Source organism: Polypterus senegalus, chromosome 1, assembly GCF_016835505.1.
Source record: "Polypterus senegalus isolate Bchr_013 chromosome 1, ASM1683550v1, whole genome shotgun sequence".
NCBI lineage: Eukaryota > Metazoa > Chordata > Cladistia > Polypteriformes > Polypteridae > Polypterus > Polypterus senegalus.
Genome location: NC_053154.1, coordinates 122956636 through 122976480, shown reverse-complemented (window position 1 = coordinate 122976480; position 19845 = coordinate 122956636). Strand labels below are relative to the sequence as shown.

Below are 19845 nucleotides of genomic sequence, written 5' to 3'. Positions count from 1 at the left end.
GTCTATATTTGACTCAATGTACAAAGATGTATGTCTAGAATAACTTATAATAGTTACATTATTTAGTTAGCATTATTTTTTAAGTTAAGTCTCTTTCAAAGTTTTTACAATCTATAAGTGAATTGAAACACTTGTTTTCTTTTATTTAAAGCAATATATTCCACAAATAGATTTCAATGTGAAAATGAAAATGAAAACAAGTGTCTCTTAAGATTTACCTGAATTCAAGCCGGAGGAGCCTTTTACATTTAGGTGCAATCGGTCTTCTTGTTGTGCATGCATGCTACTTACAGCATGGGACAAATCTTCTGTTGAACAGCACTTCATAATTGCAGCTGGCCAATGATAAAGATCGCCACAGAAGGTTCTCAGCAACAGCCTTCAGAAGAACTCACATTGACAGACAGTCTGTTTACACTCACTCAGCTTGGTATCCATTACAGTTTGCCCAAAAGCTGGCAGGCTGATACTCGAATTGCACTGTGATGTGCTCTTTATATGTATATGAGTAAGTGGACTTATGTTACAGTTGGGCCATGCTTGTTTACTATTACTAGTTAGGTTAACTATTTCAGTCAAACTCTTTTAAGCAATACAGTACTACAACATATACTTTCAGAAAATTAGAGACCCAGTCCTAGTGTCTTTTGATTTTTCATTTCAAATTAAGATTATTCTGGAACTATTCACATTTTATTTTAAAGCAGTTTGGATATGTTTAATATTCATAATATGTTTTATATTCTAAAACTATAATGACTTTAAAAAGTTCAGCAGGAATACAAATAGGATATGTCTGTACCAAACCATGAATTATGTTCTGTGAAAATGCATAAATCTGTGCACTTCCTAATTTTTACATTAAAATGTGATACCATTATTATGTATGTTTCAATGCACTTAATCCATTACATGGTTACTGGAAGGATTGGGTGTGAGACAAGCCAACCTTAGATTTGATACCAGTCTACCACAGGGTACATTCACAAACAAACCAAGCTCTCTATCCATTTATTGAATCTGCTTAATTCAATGATGGGCATAAAGAAATCCCACCTACCCAAATCATTGGAATCTCTCCAAGTGCACAGAATATACTGGCATGGAGAAGGGTGCTAATCCATTCCAGGATATTATTATTTATTATTTTTATATGCAACACAAGCACATATGTGGTATGTAGAAGAAAACAGAAGTTCCAGGAAGAAACTGGCATTGAGACAATAAAGAAACTTAATACAGTCAGTGCTTCCAAAAGGGAATTAAATCAAAGTTTTTAAAGTTATGATATCAGTACAGAAACCAATGAACCATTTACTCAAAATAAACTGATTCATTTTTTTTTTGTTTACCTTGAGAAACCATTACAGTTTCATGCAAAACTTTGGACACTCCTGGCCAAATTATATATTTTGCTGATATTGGATAGCTTTCTTCTATAACATGTTAATGATCCAAAACACAAGGTGAATGTTTTGGAATGGTCCTCACAGTCCCCAAACTTGAACACCTTTGCAAATATGTGGGCAGACTAAGAGTAACTCACAGTGATCACAAGTGATTTGCAAAAAAGAATTCAGAAAAATTTCCTCAACAAGAATTCAAAGATTCATAGCAGGCTACAAAAAACAGTTACGACGTTAGATTTTCCCAGACTTGCTGACTGTTTCACAGTGTTGTTAGTTACAGTAAGTACAGAATGGCATCAAAGAACTTTCAGCTGTAAGAGATCAGCCTCGGCACAGACAGACACGAACTCCCGATGTACAAAAACATACACCGTTTATTATACACCACACACAATATCATGAACAAACCCAGTCCTTTTCTCTACTCTTCAGCCACCTCCCCTCCTCCTCCTCGTAAGCTCTGTCCTCTTCCACCCAACTCCGGCTCCTTGAGTAGTGGCTACAGGCTCCTCTTATAGCCCACCCGGAAGTGATTCCGGTGGTAATTAGCCTAATTAGGCTGCACTTCCGGGTGTGGCTGCATCACAGCCCAAACGGGCTGTTTAAGTCGTTCCGCTCCCCCGGCGGTGGCCATGGAGCCCAAAAGGCATGAGCTCCCTGTGTTCCAGGATTGTGGCCCTGATACTGCCCAGAGGGGCTGCTCTCTTGCGCCCAGGGAAAGATAGTGCCCCTCTCCCGGTCCGTCCTTCTTCCAGGCGTCCTGGTGGGGCAAGATCCCTGGTCGTCTGTCACATAGCTTAATTCAAATTGGCACCTAATTTTATCAATCACATTGTGCCCTCCAGATATGTTGCACTTTTTAACACAGTTTAAACACCTTTACTGTATATGAAGCTCCATTAACAAATAAATAATATATATTTATGTTAGACAGAAGTGTTGAATCTCATATGACGCATTTCTAAAGGTTAAAATAAACTTTGAAAGTCTAAGATACTAACTAACCTTTGAAATGTTTATTATTTACTGGACACCCTAAAAAGAAGGCACTGTGGCCATCAAGGGGCAAAGTTGATCAGCCGTAGGTTTAGTAAACCGCATTGATTTTCTTTGTATTTGTTCTTGATTAGTTTGTACAACACCTCGTGATGGTCATCACAGTTCAAGGCACAATAGAAAATAAAGATTTATATGTACTGGTAGAGAGTACTTTTCTTACTCCCATTTATCATCTAATTAGTTCAATTCGTATTTTATGCTTTCTTTGATTTGAGATGGATATTTCCAAAGTGCATTCATTAATGTGGTTCTGGAAAGGATGGATGCGGGAACCTTCTAAATCAGAGTGTCAAAAGTCCATTTTATATTTTCACACACATTCCTTTGTTTGGGCATTGTGAATAAATCAAAGGCTAATAGGGCAATCAGCAGACTTATATACAGGGGTTGGCAAAAGTAAATTTGCAGTTGTGAGTGGGCGAGGCTGGCAATTTGAGAATTTACGAGATTGTACCCAAGTGCACTGTGCCATTGTGATATTCTTTTGAGTTAATAAAGTTACTGAGTTAATAAAGCTATTGTAATAATCATAACCTTCATGTCTTTTTCCATACGAACCACTGTAAACCTACTTTTGCCCAGCCTGTATATATTTTAAGGGCTGACTGTGCAAAACGGAAGAAATACCAAAATAATAACTGCAGTAATTGAATTGGCTTCAACAGCAAAACTAATATGTTGTGCACAACCTGAACACTTGCACAAGCAGTTATATCGGTCTCCAAATTACTATCACAGAGTAAATACTAGGTCCTAACTGCCTAAAAAATGACATTGCCCCAATATCTAGGAACACAACTGCAAGACATTTTAAGGCTTATTTATACATAAGAACATTCGTAACTAATTGGATATTTACCATCTATCCAAATCTAATAAGTAGCATTCACTAGATACAAGAGAGATTGGTGATGACTAGATGCATGATGAGAAACAGAAACAGCAGTTCTCTCAAGTTCAAATATAAAGGTTTGAAAGCATTCAATAAAAATGAGCAGATAGAGAAGTTACACAAACACTGCCCTTTTTGACATTGGCTCTCCAAAAGTATGTACCTGTAATTATACTATCCATAATGAAGAATTGGGCGGCCACTTTTGAAATTATAGTTATTATAACTGTAGTTTCTGATTATAGTTATAAGTGTTAGGCCATACCAAATAAAAAGCCATGTAATTGTAGTTATTTTTACAACAGCACCCCATCTCAGGTTGTAACCCAACTTTTTTCAAAGCAGGTATTTACTGTACAGTGTGTGTTCTGACACAGAGAAAAACTGTGGAAATCAACAGATGGAAGTGTATGCCAAAATGCCTTACTTGTCATCAAGAAAGTGCACAACTTTGAGTCATTCATTGCTGTTGTGATTATATATTATAATTGAGGTACTTGAAAATGTAGAGTGAATCTCAAAAAATCAATGGAATGAATACACAGCAAAAATAAAAACAAAACAATGTACTTCAATTATGTGTTTTTGTAGCATATTTAAAAAAAAATGAAGAAACTAAACACAATTCTCATAACCAGTCACTGGTAGCAGTGAGGATTCATCATCATCACAGAAGTTTTCATCATGACACAAATTGCAAAGTGCCTGGCATTCTCCTTTATGGCATAGTTAATGTCAGAAGTCAATTCTATGACTTTAAAAAATTTGGAATTAAAATCACAGTGGAGAGTTCCTGTGAGTACTCTTATAGTTTTCTTTGAAACTGACATTTATTGTGATACCTTGTGCCTCCTCCACACCGCGAGGGGGCGTCCGTCCTGGTTTTGTTGGGAGCCACGGGTCGAGGGCATGGAAGCCCTACCCTGTAGGGGCCCGTGGTTACCGCCAGGCGGCGCCCCGATGCCGGTTGATCCCATGCAGTCGCCGGCCGGAGCTGGAGCCCGGCCGGGACGCCTTGGAGGACGAGAGGAGGGCTTGTGCCTCCTCCACACCGCGAGGGGGCGTCCGTCCTGGTTCTGTTGGGGACCACGGGTACAGGGCATGGAAGCCCAGCCCTGTAGGGGCCCGTGGTCACCGCAAGGCGGCGCTCCGATGCCGGTTTATCCCGTACGGTCCGCGGCTGGGGCTGGAGCCCGCCGGGACACCTTGAGGACGTGGAGGAGGGCGAGTGCCTCCTCCAGACAGAGTGGGGGCGTCCGTCCTGGTTAGGCAGGGGGCCTCGGGTACAGGGCATGGAAGCCCAGCCCTGCAGGGACCCGTGGCCACCGCCAGGCGGCGCCCAGTGCCTAATTATCCGGGAGCCCGACACTTCCGCCACACCAGGAAGTGCCGGGGGGAAGACTTTATGTGGCGCCCGGAGAGCTGCCAGGAAGGCAGCCGACACTTCCGCCACGCTGGGGCGTGGCCAAGGAACAGATGGCGGAAGCACCTGGGGCTCATCCGGGGCATTATTTAAGGGGCCGCCTCCCTCCAGTCATTGTGTGGAAGTCGGGTGGAAGTGGACTGAGCAAGAGGAAGGACTGGAGGCGGCCAGGAAGGCACAAAAGACTGTGGGCCTGGACTTTGGGGAATTCGGTGCGAGAGGGCACTGGGGATGCACGTGAGCACGAACTGTAAATACTGTATATAAATAAATAGTGTGTGGTTTGAAAAATGATGTCCGTCTGTCTGTGCCGGGGCCAGCGTTCACACTAGTCATTTCCCCAAAGAGGTTTAAAAGGGCACGAGCCCAAATATCAAAACAAAAGCCTCAAAACTTACAGAATACATCAGCCAAAAGTGTTATGGAGTATTGATATGTCTTGAGATTGCACACATATTGAAAGACAGTGTATCCATATTGTTGTAGGAAGGGAAAAAAAACATGCAAAACATTTTTGTGAACTTCATCCATTTTAAAAGGAAACCGACTGTGCACTTCCCCACACTGCTTGTCTCCATCTATGTATGCTTTTCAGACCCAGAAGCATGGTTTCCTCTAGCATGTGATTTTAACATAACAAAAATCATCTACCAAACAGTATTATTGAAATGATTGAGTGTTAAGCCCAGATATGAATTGCTGTCTTTGTTCTGTAGACAAGTGAAAGGGAAGGTCAACAGGATGGTAGTGATACCAGCTATGTTATATGGGTTGGAGATGGTGGCACTGACCAGAAAGCAGGAGACAGAGTTGGAAGTAGCAGAGTTAAAGATGCTAAGATTTGCACTGGGTGTGACGAGGATGGACAGGATTAGAAATGAGGACATTAGAGGGTCAACTCATGTTGGATGGTTGGGAGACAAAGTCAGAGGGGCGAGATTGCATTGGTTTGAACATGTGCAGAGGAGAGATGCTGAGTATATTGGGAGAAGGATGCTAAGGATAGAGCTGCCAGGCAAGATAAAAAAACGAAGGCCTAAGAGAAAGTTTATGGATGTGGTGAGAGAGGACATGCAGGTGATGGGTGTGACAGAACAAAATAAAGAGGACAGAAAGATATGGAAGAAGGAGATCTGCTGTGGCGAACGTCTAACGGGGGCAGCTGAAAGAAAAAGAAGTTCTGTAGACAACTATTCAGCAATAAATGTCACACTTTTAATCACATACAGTACTTCACTACATGAGATGATCAAAGATAAATCTGAAAACTGTTGGTGTTCCACTTATTTCAGCAAGCACCTTTGGAAAGCTTCTGCAGCAGGGGGGTGATTAGGGATAATAGATATTGCTGCAGAATGGGATATGGGACAGCAACAACAGCAGTGTTTGGTAATACTTTAATGATTTCAAAAAATAATTAAAAATTGATTAAAATTTGCTACAAATTACAACTCAGAACTGTATACTGAGCAAAACAGTGAAAATTACTAATTAGTTTACTTACTCAAAAACATCCACTCACTCACAGCATCCACTCATGACAGCTGCTGCTAAGGAAATATATCCCTACCTCAAGAAAATTGTACTAAGAATCTGAGACAAAATGTATTACTTTATTTACTTTTATTGTCATAAGTATGCCTCAAAACACACAAGGCACATTTTCTTAAATCAAACCATATGTCAGTTGATGTAAATTTTAATATTTTTGATTTCACGTTTGGAATTCTGCCCCTCCAGCTCTATTTTCAAATGCAAGAAGAGATTAGGTATTTCTTTAAACTCATGAAAAACAAATCTTCACTTTAGAAAATGTGTGAAATTAATATACAGAACATCAAGATTTTGAATAAGTAAAATCAACTTGAAAAGTAATGAACATACTGTGGCTTCAGAAATTGTTCAGACCCCTTCACTTTTTACTCATTTTTTTGAGTTGCAGCCTTATGCTCTATTATTTAAAGTAATTTTTCCCTTATGAAGTAACACTCTACTCCAAAATGACAAAGCAGTGTTTGCAACTTTATTAAAAATAAAAAACTGAAATATCACATTGACTTAAATATTTAGTTGAAGCATCTTCAGCAGTGAATACGGCTTGGAGACTTCTTGGTTATATTCTGCCATTATTCTGTGCAAATTCACTTAAGCTCAGTTATGCTGTATAGAGACTTTCAGTGGACAACTATTTTCAGGTCTCTCCCTGACGGGGTTTAAGACAGAGTTATGGGTGAGCCACTCAAGAACATTTATAGAATTGACTCTAAGGCATTCCTATGCTGTTTGCTTTGTGCTTATGGCCATTGCCCTGCTGGAAGGTTAACCTATGGCCCAGTCTGAAGTCCAGATTGCACTGATGCAGGTTTCAATTAAATATATCTCTGTACTTTGCTCTGTTCAGCTTTCCCTGGACCCTGACTAGCTTCTAAATCCATGCTGCAGCAAAACACCCTGATAGCGTAAAACTGCCATCACCATGCTTCACCGTTAGTTATGGTATTGTACTGGTGATAAGTGGTGCTGGGTTTCCTTCAGATGTGATGCTTAGAATTGAGACCAAACTGTTCATTCATGGTTTCATCAAAGCACAAAATCTTGCTTCTCATTGTTGTAGAGACTTTTAGATGAATTTTTGCAAACTCCACAGGGGCTTTATTGTATCATCTGGCCATTCTGCCATAAATTCCAGATTAGCAGAGTGTTGCTGTGGTGTTTGCCTTTCTGGAATTTTCTCCCATTTCCATACAGGTTCACTGGAACTCAGCAAGAGTAACCACTGTGTTCTTGACCTTCTCTTCCAATAGCTCAGTTTGGCTAGACAGCCAACTTTAGGAAAAGTCATGGTTGCTTCAAATGTTTTTTATTTAGGAATTGTGGAGGCCACGGTGCTCTGGCGAACACTCAGTGCTGCATGAATCTTCTGTAGCCTTCCCCAGATCTGAGCCTTGACACAATCCTGTCTCTAATTTCTGCAGACAATTCCTTTGATCTCATGGCTTGAATTTTGCTCTGAAACACATTGTCATTTGTGGGACCTTATACAGACAGGTGTGTGCTTTTCCTAATCATGCCAAATCAACTGATCTTACCACAGATGGACTCCAAACATGGTATATAAACATCTCAGTAGAATGGGATACATTTGAACTACATTTCAAGTATCATAGCAAAGGGTCTGAATGTTTGTATCTATGTGATATTTCAGTTATTTATTTTTTTTAATATTTCTGCAGTTAGGAGACACGGGTTCGCTGCGTGGAGTTTGGATGTTCTCACCCGTGTCTGCGTGGGTTTCCTCCCACAGTCCAAAGACATTCAGGTTAGGTACATTGGCAATCCTAAATTGTCCCTAGTGTGTGCTTGGTGTGCATGTGTGTGTGTGTCTGTGTGTGTGCCCTGCGGTAGGCTGGCGCCCTGCCTGGGGTATGTTTCCTGCCCTGCGCTGGCTGGGATTGGCTCCAGCAGACCCCCATGACCTTGTAGTTAGGATATAGCGGGTTGGATAATGAATGGATGGGTATTTAATCCGGTAACAGGTCATTTGTAACTGCTACAGGACATTATTGGGACTGTCATGGTCCAGCATTCCCATTCCACACTTTTTACACCTTGATGACTTCATCCATCTATTCATTAGTGGCATTTTAGCATGAATTCTAGTGGTGGTATACTGGAATTTTCCTATTTAGACAGATTGACTTTCCTAAGAGAAACATTAACTTACCGACTTACTTTAATAATATCGCTTCCACTTTTGTGAATGACTAGAAGAACATGCAAGTTCTCACAAGTTTTATGTCATAAAAAAGTAAACAAAAAATGGCATTCTGATGCCTGGTCTGTGTCAATTTTGCAATAGATCTTCGGTTGTTCTTTACCCTCTCTGGATGAACTGCACAGCTCTCGTTGCCTCAGGAAAGTGGAAAACATCTTAAAAGACTCCTCACACCCCGCTCATAATATGTTCCAACTGTTGCCATCAGGCAAAATATATAGGAGCATCAAAACAAAGACTAATAGACTGAATAACAGTTTCTACCCTGTTGCTATTAGGGTACTGAATGCCACCTAATCACCTCCAATGCAACAGTGCAATAGATGACATCTTGTGCAATAATGTTTCATGTGCATTAAGGTCTTATGGTGAATGTTTGTGTTCTAGCTCATTTCTTCTTATCCTTTCCTATCCTTTTGTAATTATATGCACTGTATTTATATTTTGACACCGCAGGGACTGCACCTAATTTTGTTGTATTTCTTACAATGACAATAAAGATATTCTGATATTCTGAGATCGTTGTAATATCCTCTGGCATCATCATCATTTGACATAATAGAGTCATACAGATTTAAACACTAAGTAAAGTGAGAGCTTCTCAACCACCTGTTGCTCAGGAAAATACATTGGCTATGAAATGCTTAAACTGAAATAACAACACCTCCAGTTAACAACTAAATGGCTTTTAGGTGTAAAGAGACAAGCAAAAATAACACAGAAAGAATATGCAGACTATGCACACTGCACAACTTGAAATGCACACTGTATGTCCAATAGTAGCACTAAATGCCACACAGCCTGATATTTGCTAGTCAGCACAAGGCCAGAAAACAATTGAAAAAGCAATTTTCTACATACAGACCTGTTCTAATTGTATTAGAATTCAGCACTTCTTTCAAACAGAAGCAACATACTGCTGGCTTCTTTTTCACAAACTGGAAGGAACACAAGTAGGCATGCTTGGTGGCTTTTTCAAATTTAGCACGGTCCCCCTCAGTAACCAAGATGCAATGCAATACCTTGCGAATTATGCATTCTTGATATTGAATTCCTTTCTTTTTTCAGATGTTGCATACTTACCCCATGTGTTTTGTGTTTATGACAGAACAAAAAAATTATCTTTTCATGGACAACAGAGTTAAAAAAAAACGTTTATGATAGAATGGTGGTCTATGGCGACCCACACTGGACCACAGCAAACAATATCAAAAATATCCATGAAAAGAAAAAAAAAACTCTCATGTTAAGTAAACCAGTTGTGTGCTCAAAACCTGCAAAATGCATGCATTTTTTGCTAAAGTATTGTTAAATGAATGCTTCCTAAAAATCAGTGCCTGGAATAAAACAAGAATAGGAATTTTCATGGGATTGAGCCTTTGAATTGAAGATCCTCCTCTTCTTCTCATTCATTGGACAGGAATTCTATCGCAATTCAAAAGCTCAGACCCATACAAATTGCATTTGCTGTTTATACTCTGCACCAAATTTTCCAGAAGCATTCATTTAACAATATTTTAGCAAAAAATATTTTTTTTTCCATGGATGTTTTTGATATTTTGTGTTTAATAAGGTTCAGTGGGGGTTAGCATAGATCAGCATTCTACCATAAATGTTTACTTTTAAACTGTGTTGTCAATGAAAACATAACATTAAAAAAATTCTCTGTCATCCATACAAAACGCATGGGAGAAGTAACATATAAAAATGTTTTTGGGTGAAGTATTCCTTTAATGTGGAGGATGACCTTCAAGCTGCATCATTACATTGGAAAGTACATGTTAGATATGTACACACACAACCAAGGACATGGTCCCTCAATTACGGTACTGGGGGGGTCTCAGTGGCTACAGGTTTTTGTTCCAACCAATTTCAAAATTAGAAAACAGGCCTAGCAGTTAATGAAACTTGGTATCTTACAGACAGACCTCAATATGTGCGTCTTGGGAACTGCAGGTCTGAAATTGTGTGCAGCAATACAGGGGCGCCGCAGGGGACTGTACTTTCTCCGGTCCTGTTCAATCTATATACATCACACTTCCAATATGACTCGGAGTCCTGCCACGTGCAAAAGTTTGCTGATGACACTGCTATTGTGGGCTGCATCAGGAGTGGGCAGGAGGAGGAGTACAGGAAGCTAATCAAAGACTTTGTTAAATGGTGCAACTCAAACCACTTACACCTTAACACCAGCAAGACCAAGGAGCTGGTGGTGGATTTTAGGAGGCCCAGGCCCCTCATGGACCCTGTGATCATCAGAGGTGACTGTGTGCAGAGGGTGCAGACCTTTAAATATCTGGGAGTGCAGCTGGATGACAAATTGGACTGGACTGCCAATACTGATGCTCTATGTAAGAAAGGTAAGAGCAGACTATACTTTCTGAGAAGGTTGGCATCCTTCAACATCTGCAGTAAGATGCTGCAGATGTTCTACCAGACGGTTGTGGCGAGTGCCCTCTTCTACGCGGTGGTGTGCTGGAGTGGCAGCATAAAGATGAAAGACGCCTCACGCCTGGACAAACTTGTTAAGAAGGCAGGCTCTATTGTAGGAGTAAAGTTAGACAGTTTAACATCTGTGGCTGAGTGACGGGCACTAAGCAGACTCCTGTCAATCATGAATAATCCACTGCATCCACTTAACAGTGTCATTTCCAGGCAGAGGAGTAGCTTCAGTGACAGACTTTTGTCACTGTCCTGCTCCACTGACAGACTGAGGAGATCGTTCCTCCCCCACACTATGCGACTCTTCAATTCCACCCGGTAATAAAATTTTTTTTCATTTTTATTACTATTTAATTTAATATTGTTTCTTTGTATCAGTATACTGCTGCTGGATTATGTGAATTTCCCCTTGGGATTAATAAAGTATCTATCTATCATCTATCTATCTATTTAATTATTGCACTACTGTATATACTAATTTAAGGTGCTTTCATCCTAACAAAACAAATCTTTATCACAATGTAGATTTTTCATTTTCTGGAAACATTATCCATGTTTTTGTAGTCCAGCAGAGATTGGTACCTCTTGGTCCTTCTCTTCTCTGTCATTTAGTTCTAAACATTTTATTAACACAGATATTTTATGATGCATGTGTATAGGTTTAAACTGAAGCATGTTAATTGGAGAGCAGGTGGCTCCTTTGTCATTTGCATCTCATTATTTACTGATGGCTGGTTAATTAAACAGACAACAATTAATAGACAAATGCAGCTGATTAAAACTAAAACAGACAATTTAGGTTTGTGCTGCATAAAAAGTAAGGTAACTTAAATTAAGCCCAAAACATATATTGTTCTAGTAGCAGATAAACAGGTTTTAATTAAGAAACAGGTTAAAAAAAAATCTTGCAACCACTGCAGCCCTCCAGGATATAATCAATAAGCCCTGCCCAAGGGTACAGAGAACACTGCAGGGCCAATCAGTCGGGCCTGAGGCAAAAAACAGGCTTGCAGCACCCAGCATGAAGAAGACAATTTCACATACTACAAGAAGCAACATTTCTCTAGATAAGTAATTACATTAAGCATATAATCTCCATTAAGAGACTATAGACATCTACTAGAGCTGTCTTGCATTAACCCTTAATGCAGATACGCTGCTGCTACTCATCCATCAATATATTTTTTGACAAAGAAATGCAGTTTAAAATCTTCTGGAATTTAGATAGATAGATAGATAGATACTGTAATAATCCCAAAGCACATTGCAGTGTCACAGCAGAAAAAAGGCACAAATATACTGTAAATGTAACAAGAAGTTTAGAAATCTTAAATATGCTAACAAGTTACAAATATATACACTGTATAACATGTATTATCTATAAGTAAATTAATAAAGAGTAGCTATTTTCTAAGTGTAAAGTGATTAGATTTGCACATACTTAAGTTACAATTTTACTGTACATTATGTCAGTCATTGAGACAGTGTACTGTGCATAGCATCATTGTCTGTTATGGTGTCTGCTTGACCTGCTAAATACCACAAAACAAACAGGAAACAATACCTCTTCGGACGAAAGCCTGATGATTGAATGTAGAATAACCTTAACAGTTGTCTCAGTCTGTTTCTAAATATGCTCTTCTTTTTGACCAAAATATCATACGGGGAAAAAGTCATTGTCAAGGACAGTAAGAATCTTTCTGAGTCACCTCTGTTCTACCACTTCATCCAGCAAGTCCAGCATGACTCCAAAGAGTGAACTGGCGTTTTTTTTATTCATATTAGCCTTTTCAATCAGGGCACAAGGCTTCAGCCAGCCTAGGATACCTGTCCATGGGACATTTGCAGTCATTACAACACCAATCCAATTTTGTGTTTCCAAGTAAAAATGTCTTTTGGACAGGATAAAATACTGGAACACACACACACACAAACAATAATTAAGAAAAAATATTTGTATTTGACGTTAAAAGTTACGGTTAGGTTTGTGATCTGTGCTTCTTTATTAACTTATACAGTATATTTATTATTCTAATTAAATCTATTATAAGAAATACTAATAAGAGTTGATTCAGTGAGTGGCGGGTGTTATTCGGTGGGGCTGGGGATCCAAGATGTTTCCGCTTAGGGCCCCTGTTTGGTTAGTTCTGATTCCAAGCACCAGGGAGGGACCACTTCATTATACTTAATAAATTGTCAACTAATATCAGTTAAATATCTGCTCTGAAGCATTATTTCGAAAGGCATTATTGGCTCTATATCTGCAGCCTCCGTCCCCCAGAAAACAAAAACTGAACTTTAAACACACATTCCATTGTTCACAGCTCTAAAAAGTGTTCATTTGTAGCAGTCAATGGCCAGCACCGTTGCAGATCATTTGAATCGAACAGAATCGATATCTCCCTGCTTCAAAATAAAAACAAAAAATGATCGGATCCATAAAGCGTTCCATTCTATTGGTGTCACGTTGAAGGAATCACCCCCGCCGAAAGGCGATGGATGTGCAGCTATAGTTCCTGCACACATGGCTCCTCCCAGTGAAGGCGCTGTCTTCTTACAGGCCGTAGGTTTGGCATTGTGGGAAGGCAAAGACACGCTGTTGCAGCTCGGCGCGAAACGGAGCGTGGGGAGCATTTGTGCGGCGTCCAAATCTCCAGCGCCAACGAGCCCGTTCTGCTCCGCACCAAGTTACCCATGGCCCTTTGCAACGGAGAGTCCAAGGTGAGCATGTCGATCGCTGCTCTGCCTTCCGCCGGCTTTCTGAAGCTGTTTTGGGAAGGGGGAATTAAACAAACGTGCATCTTCTTTTCTTGAGCGTGGTCTTTTGGTAGTAGACGCGTATGCGTGTGTCTCTGCGGCCGAGGGCACTGGGATAGTCCCCGGTTAGGGCCTTGTCATGTTTTACTGTTGCCTCACAGGTGACTGTAGCGGGGTCCCAGACGTCACGACGCAGGACCTGTCTGCTAAAGGGTTTGCAAATGCCAGCCGTGCATGCCGGAGCGTTAGCGTAAATACACATGCAGCTTTCAGACTCCGAGAGGAAGTGGCACTGTGCCTCTCGGGTAACAGTTTGGCAGAATTTGTTCACAACCACGTCAAGAAAAAGAAAAGCTCTCAAAAGTGTAAGGTTGTTCACATGCTCTCACCAATCGTTTTCTTAAAGTTCGTGTTGCCAGGTAGCATAGTCGGAGAGCTCGTGCTTTTAGGCCACCGGACAGACTTGATCGACTTGCTGGTGTTCAGATCCCTTCGGGGGCTGTAGCCTCAGGCGCATGCTATGTTGTTATAGGGCCCTTTAACTATCCAGCTTTATGTATGATGTAGCAAGACGGGAAGTAGGGGAGAAAAGCGGCCCACGTGGTGCGCAAAATGTAGTAAGAAGGGAGCACTGTACCCAGTTTTCCTTCTCGTTTACTTAGACACGTTGTTATTGCTCCGCAGCTCAGTCCACAGAGTGAGCTTTCACTTTCTCTGTCGTACGTCTGCGTTTAACAGCTTGTACTGCTGTCAAATTGGTACAGCAGCCGAAGTGGATGTGCATACAATCTTGGACGCAAGGCATGCAGCCCCAATAATAATAATACGTTTTACTTATATAGCGCCTTTCCATTGCTCAAGGCGCAGTTCACATGGGGTAATAATTAAATCCACATATGCTCTTCTTAGTTGTGTTAATAGCTCAGGTTACAGAAGTTGTCCATCCATTATCAATCCCTCTATATCCGAAAACAGAGTCATGGGGTCAGCTGGAGCCAATCCCAACCAACACAGGGCGCAAGGCAGGAACAAATCCTGGGCAGGGCACCAGGCCACCGCTGGGCACACACACCAAGCACACAGTAGGGACAATTTAGGATCGCCAAAGCACATAACCTGCATGTCTTTGGACTGTGGGAGGAAACCCACGAAGACATGGGGAGAACATGTAATCTCCACACAGGGAGTACCTGGGAAGCTAACCCAGGTCTCCTTACTTTGAGGCAGCAGCACTACCACTGCGCCACCGTGCCCCATGACTTATACAGTGTTTCCATATTTAAAAATAAAGGCAGTAAAATATAAACCTTCCATAATATTGTTAGTTTGCTTTGTATTTAAAATATGTTGTTCTGTTTTGTGTTTTTTTTTTTTTTTCCCCCACTATTTTTTCATCACAATGGAATTGAGGGAATGGAACTTTTGCAGAATCAATTCATCATTTATCATGAAAGTTAACTTGCATGTCAAGTAAGACGCATGATTGTTGACTGCCATCGGTTAAGGTGTTTCCAAAAGAACTCAACCTAAATATACCATTAAGGAAAATAATTTAGATGTTCAAAGCCCTTGCAAATGTGATAATCCTGCTTGGTAGGCTACACAAATGTATCTTGCCTCTACACACAGAGAATTAGTTGTTTTGAGAGACAAAGCACTATTCACACTGTTTAAAATTGCAGGGACTTGTCATCTTTGGGGTCACAGAATCTGTAGTCCAGTGCTCACTCCTGTTTCAACTGGCTGATGGGAAGCATTTCTACATATACAGTATTAACCACCTGTGGCTGTTTTGAATTGGTCTGTTATGTGGTCTTGGATAAGGTCAGAATCATGAACCATAAAAAGTACTTGGACATTTTTTTATAAAATATTTGGGAACAGGCGCTGTAGTTGCTTTGAACTTTATTTACTTTATTAAATATGTAACATGAGTGCACCACAATGACAGTCCTTCATGTTTGGATTCACATAACTGGCCTTTCCTGGAGGCATGCTCAAGCATGTTCATTTCAGAAACTTTGACATTTATACATCTAATTTGAAATAGTCTAATGCAGGGGTGCCCACACTTTTTCGGCTTGTGAGCTACTTTTAAAATGACCAGGTTGAAATGATCTACCTACATTAAAAATTATATATATATATATATATTCATACTGAGTATACTTTATACATAAAATGTATGTTGTCGTACCTTACATAACTGAATAACCTTTATGGCACAATAACAATTCAATACATTTATGGTCACTACAGTATTTGGATTTAATAATCGTCATGTGGGAAAAGGCTGACTCGCATAAATAAGTAGAGCCGAATAATGCAGTCAAGGTGCTTTTGAATTCAGCCGAGTGAAAAATGATGGCTGTCCAATTAACTACGATTTTAGTTCCCTCTCTTTTCTCTTTCTCAGATCGCTTTTTGGGAGGACATCAGTTTCGTAGTTTTTATGAACAGTTTTAAAATGCTTTTCCACATTTTCCTTCTTTGGAATAGCAATGAAAGATTGACAGATCAGACAAATGCACTTTGATTGTGACATTGTGAGAAAAAAATCCTCTTCCAATTCCACATCCAGCCCATACCCTCCCCAAACAATTTTTTTAAAATTACTTCTTTAGTCAATTTAAATTGGAAGGCTAACTGGATCACAGCTGGAGTTTTGCAGTAGCTCGCGCGTTTGGTCGTGCGTTTGGGATGACCAGTATGTTAGAAGAGAAGAGACCTCAGACTGGCTGCCCTGTATGTCAATCAAGTGGCAAATGCCATAGGGTGGATATATGATAGACTAACGTTTAAAAAACATTTTTTTGAATGCAACGCGATCTACCTGCACTACCTTTGCGATCTACCGGTCAATCCCGATCGACGCATTGGGCACCCCTGGTCAAATGTTATCGGAAACTTGTCACTGTACAAAATCCTGACAGTCTATTGATGCAAGAAATGAGACTTAATGGCATATGCTGTTATCAAACATTCTACTTTAACACATGGGACCTTATTCCTAAATTATGTAATGCATGTAGGGCCTTCTCCACGCTACTGATAGTTTTGGTCACCTAATTAAGAAAAAATTATGGACTGAGATGTTTAGAAGACAAGACTTCATATAGGCCTTCTGGGATATACTTAAATAGTAATATTTGAAGGAGCTGAATCCTTTCAGTGTGTAAAATCTTAGGGAGTCGAAACTGGTGGTGATAGTTTTGGTCACCTAATTAAGAAAAAATTATGGACTGAGATGTTTAGAAGACAAGACTTCATATAGGCCTTCTGGGATATACTTAAATAGTAATATTTGAAGGAGCTGAATCCTTTCAGTGTGTAAAATCTTAGGGAGTCGAAACTGGTGGGCTATCAAAAACAGGCTCTGTTAAAGCCCATTAAGGCCTTCCTTGCATGATATTGGGCTATATAAAAAATAAGTTGTTTATAGAAAATTAAAAGTTTGAATGTCAGCTTTTACTTTAAATTGAGTTCTTTAATCACACATTATCACAGATGAAAACTGGTTGTGAGTTGAATAATGTTCAAACGGTAGTCCATGTATTTGTTTCTGTCATGTGGTTATATTACTAAGCATTGTGGTAATATTACTATGGTGTGGAATACTATTTGTGTAAAGGTAATTAAAATGGCAATTAGTAGGGATGCGCTGATCAGGTTTTTTAACGTCGATACTGATCACTGATTTCATGTTACTTGATTGGAGGATTCTGATACTGATTCTGCTTTTTCCTCTTCCCTCTAACCCTTTAAAAAAAACTTTTTACGTTACGATCCTGGATAACTAGATTCATAGAAGTCTTATGTCCTATATTAATGTGTATTTTTGCAAACTATAGACCACAGGTGTTAACTTTTCATTTTCAATTAACAAAATTAAATCCTGTAGGCTGTCCAGTGATCTTAAAAATTACTAAAATACAATTTATTTAAAATATGCACTAATTTAAAAAATATACAAAACATTTATCCATAATGCATCTTCTATATAAACGTCTATGCGTGGAAGTGTGTGACTGTCCGGCCTGGAAGTGAGTCGGGGTAAGGGCTTCACCTCAGAGGAAACAGAAAACTCGCTTAGCTGCTAATAACACAAGCGGGGCCAGCACATCGGCAAAATGAAACCTCAGAAGAAGGACAAAGTTGCTTAGCTGCTAACATCGGCAAAATGGTATCCCTTTTACTATTCCTCCCGCCGCTAATGCACAAGTGATGCGAGCATGTAGGCAAAACGCATCTTTCTAGAAGAGTGATGCCCAGAGTAGTTTCTTTCAATTACCTGACATCTCAACTTTTCATTTTTTTTTTGGGATGATTTCAGTAGTTTCTAGGACCCTAGGCTTTTTCCAGCACGAGCTTACACAGCTAGTATGATGTAAAAGAACATTAAATGCTTCTCATCATTACAAGCTGTAAGACCTATTTTTTTCTGTAATATACCTGTAACAAGGCTTTAAAAAAAAAAACAGTTTTCACCATTTCTTTAACAAAATATTTTATATATAATACAGGGGTGTGGAAATCCAGCGCCCGACTCATCCGACACGGGTAAATTGACCGTTGGACAAGCATGTTTTCTGGTTTCAGTTGTCTGCGGACAAGTGCAATTTTTCTGGAGAAAAAAAGAATTAAATGTGCAGTGCAGGGCATATTTTTACCAATACTTTCAAATTTTAAACATTTGGGTACGTACTTCGTGTGGAAACAGTTTACTTAGGCATGTTCTTCATGTCTCAGATTTGTATTCAATATTGTTTACAAAATGATGGCTTATTTTTCAAAGGGGAAGCACTCTTGTGGTCTTATATAAGTATTTTACCCTACTATTTACACGCTTGGAGATGCGGTCACTTTTTTCATGCCGACATTATGATGTAATTTGATGATTTTTCATTATAATCGATAACTTTTGTATATTATTAATAACATTTTTTCTACATAAAAATGCGATCATTTCACCTACAATGCAATTGTTTTCGCCACATAAAGCTTGTTAGGCATTTGATCTTTTCTGAAATTTGCGATTTGCGTAGGTTGTGATATATTGAGGAGTTAAGAAATTTATTGCGTGACATCAATTTTGATGAGCTGTCTATAGATCGTTTTTGATTAGAGAATTTTTCATATAAAACAAGTTGGTTTTGCGCTGTCAGTTTTTAAAAAATAAAGAAAACATTCTAACGGTTTCCAAATTTTATGAAATATCCAATAAAAATCTTCAGTTAGCCGTGATTATTTTTTTTTCCCCGACAACATTGGTAATATTTACTTCTTTGGAAATGTAACCTCTTGCTGAATTTCGAATACGTCATTAGGAATTACCTGCATAACCAATAATGCACTGCGGTAAGCACGTTGTTCTCGCTATATGCGTGTTGTTGAAAATGAAGCAAGTAGCATCGCGGATGAGAAATGGATCATTTCTTGATTAAAACTGGCACCACAGGTCTTGAAAAACCTAAGGAAGCGTAGTAAGGCCACTGTGAAAAAAAACGGACAAAAAAATGTAAATGTCGAGATTAAAGCCGACTTTATTTTCGTAGTTTATTTTGTCAGTAGAATGTCGCAAACTAAATTTAATCTAAAAATGAATGTTTCATTTACTAGATTTTCTCAGACCCCATCATAAATTAATGTAGCACATTAAATGCTTTATATTAAGTGTTCCCCGACCCAGTTGTTAATCTCGGCACGCTTCTTAAACTGACTTTCTCTTGAGTGAGAGGCACCGGTGTTCTGACGAAACATCCTACCCATCGAAATGATCTACTCACTGATACTACGCATGCGCAGACCAAACTTTTTACACTTTTCTGCATAGGTATTTACTGTCAACATTTTATAAGTTGTATATTTTGCATGTGTGACTTTTAATCTTGTACAGGCCATTGTATCCATGCACGGCTGTGTCTCTTTCGGGCATTAAATGATGCATATAGAATAAATTGAGAAATATAAGCATTTCCATAAATTTGATAGACGACTTCTAAATACAACATGTTAAATGATGATATGGTATAACGCTATAAGTTTAATGTTACAACTTACAATAAACGGATGGGTGTAACATATACGG

The 19845-nt window shown here is 39.4% G+C and overlaps 2 protein-coding genes across 4 annotated transcripts in view; one reads left to right on the top strand and one right to left on the bottom strand.

Annotated features, from left to right (window-relative positions):
- The window catches only part of slc33a1 (solute carrier family 33 member 1), a 44072-nt gene extending 31154 nt beyond the window's left edge, over positions 1-12918 (bottom strand). For 2 of the 3 annotated variants that reach the window (XM_039757414.1, XM_039757420.1), the window contains exon 1: positions 219-357. The gene's annotated coding sequence lies outside the window, so the exon portion shown is untranslated. Of the gene's footprint in view, positions 1-218; positions 358-12564 lie in introns of those variants that run through there. The other variant, XM_039757430.1, reaches the window with a different exon arrangement.
- A 636-nt stretch (positions 12919-13554) lies between these two features.
- Positions 13555-19845, top strand: part of gmps (guanine monophosphate synthase) — a 114041-nt gene continuing 107750 nt past the window's right edge. Inside the window, exon 1 of the mRNA XM_039757386.1 lies at positions 13555-13721. Within this exon, the coding sequence (XP_039613320.1) occupies positions 13695-13721 (27 nt within the window). The 5' untranslated portion in view covers positions 13555-13694. The remainder of the gene's footprint in view (positions 13722-19845) is intronic.